Source organism: Rhagoletis pomonella, unplaced genomic scaffold (genome assembly GCF_013731165.1).
Source record: "Rhagoletis pomonella isolate Grant_MI unplaced genomic scaffold, Rhpom_1.0 Rhpom_scaffold_00001, whole genome shotgun sequence".
Lineage (NCBI taxonomy): Eukaryota > Metazoa > Arthropoda > Insecta > Diptera > Tephritidae > Rhagoletis > Rhagoletis pomonella.
In genome coordinates this window covers 6196270-6202537 of record NW_023458555.1, presented here as the reverse complement: position 1 = coordinate 6202537, position 6268 = coordinate 6196270, and the positions used below count along the sequence as shown (strand labels likewise).

Below are 6268 nucleotides of genomic sequence, written 5' to 3'. Positions count from 1 at the left end.
CCGTTTTCGATTCGTGAACGGATGTTACGATTCGAGCCTTGATTTCCGAAATGTGACAGAGCGGTCTCTCTGGCTGTTCACACCTCGAAATAAAATTGCTCTTTCCCAATTTGACAGCGGATTGCGTGGCAAAGTCGGAAATATTGCCTCGTCTGACATACTCTTATCTATATAGATATCTACGTTCTTTACCCCCGTCACCACCGTCTAATAATAATAATGTGTCTTAACATCTGTCAAATTTCACTTTCAAAATGGCATCAAGCCAATCAAATCGACCTGCGCCCAAAGTAAATGGCGCGGTAAAATGAAAATTTAGTTATTATACTACGAAATGACACTTGATGGTAATACAGCGATGGTAAGAAGTTCGGCAAGACAGATGCAATGGAAATTTGCGGTGTCAGGACATTTCTCTGTTAACACAGCTTTTTTAACAGAATCTAGACGTGGGGTTAGAAGATCGAATAGCCCAAATGGCACTTTGGGACCTATTACAAAAAATGTTAGCCTTACCCCGGTATTCAGTAATTCAGTCTCATCAAAGAACGTATCTACGTAATGTAAATGAGTTGATAATAGATCTTTCTTTGTAAACTGCCAAAAAAATAACTATTCATACAAATTTTTAGATTAAAAAATAAAAGTCCGAGAATGAAATTGTCACTGAATCACAAGTACTTGCTCCCAATACCTACCCAGTACTCGGTACAAAGGTATCGATACCAATATTACTTGGCAATTACTTGGTATCGGACAAAAAGTGTCGAGCATGTACTTGTATTTACTGGGTATCGTTTTGTCCCTACCATCAGCGGCACCTCGTTTTGATAAGCGTTGATTAAAGTATCTCAACTTGTTATTAATGGATCCTAATTTACGCAACGTAAGTTAAATCTTGTTTTATAAATATATGTATTTGTACATTATTTTTTCATCCTAGTTAAAAGATTTTCTGACGTTGTATAACAAGGTCACAGAATTATGCTTCTCGAGATGTGTTGAAACGCTATACGAGCGGGATTTGACCAATAGCGAGGTATGTAAATAATTTCTAAATGCACGCACACCTACACTATAAAATGCTCACATATCTTTCTGAATTTCCACAGAGTACTTGTATAGATCGGTGCGTAGTAAAATTTGCTCGGTTTAATCAGAAAATGATGAATGTTTACGTTGAGGTGCAATCAGAAATAAATCAAAAACGTATGCAAGAAATTGAAGCCAATCAAAAACAACTGGAACAACCGCAAGCGTCGGCATCCATGCCATCTGCAGGAAGCATATCGCATTTGCCAACAACAACGAATGGAACACGAGCGCCTGCATTCTCGTAAAAAAAAAAACTTGATTTTAGTAATATTGCATTTTACATAAATTTACCACACTTTGGTGATATAAACACATTTAAACAATCACATGTCGACACGCATTTGCCTTTTACCTTTAATAGGCTTGCCTGCAAGTGGCAAAACTACTTTCAGTAATTGGCTATTGGATATATCACAAAAACCCATCAATATCATACATATTTGCTTTGATGACTACTTGACGCCGCCTACAAACGAAAAATCGTCAAAATTTGAATTTAAACAACAGCGTAACAGCATATTATCCCGTATAAGGGAGCTTATATACGAATTAAAATATGCAGGCAATATCCCGACGCATTTAAGCGCAGTTGTGAAGTCATCTCTATGCACAGATCTTCATGACTTCGTAGTTCTATGCGATGATAATAATTATTATCGTAGTATGCGATATAAATTTTACCAATTGGCCAAGGAAAATGCATGTGCGTATGCACAAATTTATTTCGACTGTGAATTAAAATTAACGTTTGAGCGAAATAGTTTGCGCCCGGCAATGGACCGAGTGTCGGAGGAAACTATGCAACGCATGGCAAAACGACTAGAGACACCAGATCCGACAACCCATCATTGGGAGTTAAACACATACACTATGAGCGATTGCGAAAATTACAACGTAATAAGAACTCGCATTTTGGCCTTCCTTACAAAAACATTTGAAAACATGCTGCAACCAATGCCGGTACAATCCAAATTAGAAACGATACAGTCACTTGTGCATCAACTTGATTTACTACTTCGAAGACGTATTGGCGAAATTATCCAGACGGAACAACTTACAACAAAGCGACAAATAATAGCTAAAGCTTTAAATATAAAACGGAAAGAGTTACTACAAAACGTGAAGATCAAAGCCGAATTAAAGGAGATAAGTTTTAATGATTTGAATGAGTACGTGAATATGCTTTACTGAAGTATCGAAAACACCTCTGGACCTGGAGGAGGTATTGTGAAACACATGTACATATGTAACTCTTAAAACAATCGAAATTAATATTAAAAAATAAAAAATAAATAAATAAGTATATGTACGTGCATAAATACATTCATATGTACATAAGTGCATAAACTTGCATATAAATAGTTTTATTTTATCTTCACTTTCGTAAAGCAATAAAAATTTAATACCCTGCTATTATCTATAAATAATTCAAATACATTACCTTTTTATGCAGGTAAATAAAAAATTAAAAGAAAAGCTTTTAATATGTATTTTATTGAATTAAGACAAACTCTAGAGTTCCTTTAAATATTTTGCGTTTTGTTCGCAAATTTTACATTGGTATGTATTATATTGTATATATAAATTTATTGAATATTTAAGACTTTGTATATTTATAATGGATTTGGTACACGAATATGTTTGTGTAAATACATATAAATTATGCTCATGTATGTTCAATTGCCATTTTATCTAAAACACATCTTCCTTTTTAAAGTTTGAAGAAATTCGAAATGTCTACACACAAAAAAAAAATCCATATCCGCGAAACCAACGCTGCGTTTACATAAGACAATTTGAGACGAGACAATTGAGAATATGTATTAGTCGTCAAATTGTTGTGTAAAGTAGGCGTCCAGACAATTATGAAGACAATAGATACATTTTTTAGCAACCGCTGTTAGTGTCGTTTGGCGTGAATTTCATGCGTTTTTGTCTTGCCTCTTTTTCTCAAATTAACCAAGACGTGACCGAATTGTTCAATTTACTGTCTTCGATCAAATCATAGACAGTGACGAAGACAATGAGAGAAGTGTGAATGTATTAGTGAAAAAATGTGAATTAATTGCTATTGTCTTGGCAAAATTGTCTCATGTAAACGCCGGTAAGGGTAAGAAATTTTAAAATTACGTTTTTAGTTTCTTCTCTGACGTCAGGGTTTTTCTCAATGTACCTTGGTTTTTCTTAAAAAAAACTTTTAAGAACTTTACTTTAACTCAAAAAATTATTTAAAAAACTCAGTGTGATGTAGAAGAATATGAAAGAAAAAAAGTGTAGAATTCGAAGTTTAAATTTTTTGTCGCATAAGGTACTGAAAGGCATTATAAAATGGTATCTTTGACTATTCTAGAAAATTTGCAATATGTATTTTTGAAAAATTCTATGTTAAGGACTCAAATTTCGCCCTTATAACTTTATTAGCTTAAAAAATAAAATTTTTGAATAGGGCATTTTCAATAACTATTCGTCCTTGTGAACCAAAAGACATATTTATTTTTAATTCCACAGAATTATGTCTTCCACTTCGTACCCAAAATATTTATTCTACGTTGCACATACTTTTAAATAGATTTTCGAAATCCGAGTCCTTTAAAAAAAAAAACTGGCAATGAGAGAGAAAAAGCAAAAACGCAGTTTCACTATATCTGAACCTTAGTTTCGTGTGTTTTGACGATATTTTGACATCTATGAAATGAGTACTCTGCCAAAAAACAACCGATGCAAAACCAAACTCGCAAAGAGAGTAACATACATATTACATAGTACAATAATACATGTTTAATTTCATAAAGCATTTTGTAAAATAAATTTTGGAAGCCTGTGATGTTGAGCTGTTAAGACATTCGCTTCCGCAAATGGATAAATACAATTTCTTATTTTTAGAGTTGTTGAAGCTAAGCATGAGATTCTTTTTAAAATATTTTGATTTATTTTAAATTTACTAAATTGTTTAAAAATTTGGTCTTTAATTGATAAAACCTAAGTAAATAAATACGTTTAATGTAAGTCCAGATTTTACAAATGGCAATGTTTTGTTCTCTGCTTTTCAGTTTGCAGTTATTGTTTTAGCAACCAGAAATACTTAAAATTAATATTGCATGCATATTTAGCAGTAAGGGTAAAGTCACAAATGTAAGAATACAAAGCAACAGTATTTTTTTGTATTGCCAAACCGCACTAGAAGAAAAGTTGAAAACTAGCATCTAGCCGTGGTTGCGCACATTTGGCTAAGGTTTAGAAATAAAAGAGGCTGATGTTTTGCATTTTTACATTTAGGACTTCAGCCTAAATATTAAAAAATAAAACGGGAGAAAAACATACAAATGGTACTGCATCTGTTATGCATTTATTATATGTACGCACTTTCATTTTGATTTAATAATTGGAAGATCAATTTTGTGTGGGTGCATTAATTTTAGAAAATCGAGTAGAAATTGCAAAATTTTTTATTAATAAAACTGTAAAGTTTGAGAACAATTAGTTGAAATGCATATAATGCTTGTATCATAAGCTAAACGATTTCAAGATTAGTGGCTTCTAATAATCTGTGCAATTTTTTGAGTGAAGTGTAGTTTTTGTTGTTGCTACTAAGCCCCGCTCGGGTCGGCTCATCCATCAACGATGTAGTCTGTTTCAGCTAAGAGGAGGCCCAGGAAGTGCCAGACTTCAACGGGATCTGTCCATAGGGACAGAGCGTTAGCTGGGTAGGGTTCTGGGAGGCATGCGAAGAGGTGCCGTGAGTCAGGTGGCAACTATTCGCATGCCGGGCATAGGTTGGGCACATCCTCGTTTATCCTGTTCAGGTATGAGTATGAATAGTGCAGTAGTATACACTGAATGCTATATGTAATTATAATTTAATATAGCTTGTCAGAGTATGCTGCTAAAAATAACCACTCGTACCTATGTATAATAAATGCATTTTAAATTCGATATTGTCGAATGATTTTTGAACGCAAACAGCAAGTTATACAGCTTATACACATGAATTTCAATCTGATTTAAAAGTATTGAGCACAAAAACGTATAAAAAAAAGACTAATAAGAAAGCACGAATAATATACTACATGAATATGGGACATTCATATGTACCATTACAAATATGTCGGCAACGCACCATTCAACTTTTGCTTAAATAAAAAACTCACGCAGCCCATCTAGATTTTTGCAAATCAATTTGCCCTTCCAGAGTTTTAGCTAAATATATAATGAATAGTTGTATTAATGCAACGCCCAGTGCAATGCCAGCTATGGTGTACAGATTACGTTCTGCCCAAACACGCACAATTTCAATGCACCCGCTTGCCCAAATACGTTTGCTGGCCGCTGCTACCGAATGCTCTTGAACTCCGTAACCACACATAATGTTGACCAATCCCGAACTAATATCAGTTGCGTTGATACAACAACTGTACGGGACGCCGCAGCGTTCCACCGATGGTGACGAGCAGTTGAAATATTCATTCTTGCCTGCAAATATTATTATTATTATTATTAATTTTAATCATCCATTGTTTTTCATCTATTGTATCTATAGTACAAAAACCGAACTTACTCCAGTCTTGATATCCAGAATTGCTCAGTCCACAACATTTAAACTCGAGTTGGGCAAAATCGATAAGATTTTGCAAATCTGGGTCATCTCGATACGAATGTATAATTTTATCAGTAAATTTATCTTCGAGGAAGGAATTCATATTATGTGGAAACACAAATCCCATAATGGCAATAGCCAATTCTAGTAGAAAGAACATTAGTAAACACATAGTGTAAAATTTAAGCAGGCAAGTATTTTCACGTAGTGCACCCAAACAACCAGCAAAGCTGACCATAGATATAAGTACTCCGGTAAGCATCATTACCAATGAGATATTGAGTATTACATCGTAGAAAGTTTCTAGGCGCACCCATCCCGTGGATTCCCACTTGTCCATAAAAGCATAAAGGCCAATTCCAAGCAGCAGGCCACCCGATAGCCAAAAAATGAAATTTAGCATAAATATCAGATATTTAACACACGAGCTAACATAAGTGAAGTTCTGTGATATTCTTGGATGCATGTTGCGTATTTCTATACCACTATAACCGCCGCCGCCTCCATGGTGACGGTAATTATTCATATCTGGAATCTGCAGATTTCCGCGGTCAAAGAATCAAGGCGACCTAGAACTAT

General features: G+C 34.4%; 3 protein-coding genes across 3 annotated transcripts; 2 read left to right on the top strand and 1 right to left on the bottom strand.

The window, feature by feature from the left end:
• Positions 1-776: 776 nt before the first annotated feature.
• LOC118736965 (mitochondrial import inner membrane translocase subunit Tim10B) lies at positions 777-1423 on the top strand. Its single transcript, XM_036467150.1, has 3 exons — positions 777-886; positions 944-1039; positions 1113-1423. Exons 1-3 carry the CDS (start codon positions 866-868, stop codon positions 1338-1340), a joined length of 345 nt encoding a protein of 114 aa, XP_036323043.1. The 5' UTR covers positions 777-865; the 3' UTR covers positions 1341-1423.
• On the top strand, positions 1389-2400 carry LOC118736958 (L-seryl-tRNA(Sec) kinase). Its single transcript, XM_036467138.1, has one exon. The coding sequence runs from the start codon at positions 1423-1425 to the stop codon at positions 2284-2286; it is 864 nt and encodes a 287-aa protein (XP_036323031.1). The 5' UTR covers positions 1389-1422; the 3' UTR covers positions 2287-2400.
• Positions 2401-4331: 1931 nt separating this feature from the next.
• On the bottom strand, positions 4332-6262 carry LOC118736951 (tetraspanin-33-like). Its single transcript, XM_036467126.1, has 2 exons — positions 5651-6262; positions 4332-5565 (listed from the first exon to the last, which is right to left on the bottom strand). The coding sequence occupies exons 1-2, from the start codon at positions 6213-6215 to the stop codon at positions 5240-5242; spliced, it is 891 nt and encodes a 296-aa protein (XP_036323019.1). The 5' UTR covers positions 6216-6262; the 3' UTR covers positions 4332-5239.
• Between the last annotated feature and the right edge of the window lie 6 nt (positions 6263-6268).

Bases quoted from the DNA above. Each gene is read 5' to 3' on its own strand.
- LOC118736958 (XM_036467138.1), top strand. From the start codon at position 1,423: ATGTCGACACGCATTTGCCTTTTACCTTTAATAGGCTTGCCTGCAAGT.
- LOC118736965 (XM_036467150.1), top strand. From the start codon at position 866: ATGGATCCTAATTTACGCAAC. The intron at 887-943 runs GTAAGTTAAATC...TTTTCATCCTAG, and splicing joins TGGATCCTAATTTACGCAAC to TTAAAAGATTTTCTGACGTT. The intron at 1,040-1,112 runs GTATGTAAATAA...GAATTTCCACAG, and splicing joins GGGATTTGACCAATAGCGAG to AGTACTTGTATAGATCGGTG.
- LOC118736951 (XM_036467126.1), bottom strand. From the start codon at position 6,215: ATGAATAATTACCGTCACCATGGAGGCGGCGGCGGTTATAGTGGTATA. The intron at 5,566-5,650 runs GTAAGTTCGGTT...TAATATTTGCAG, and splicing joins TTCTGGATATCAAGACTGGA to GCAAGAATGAATATTTCAAC.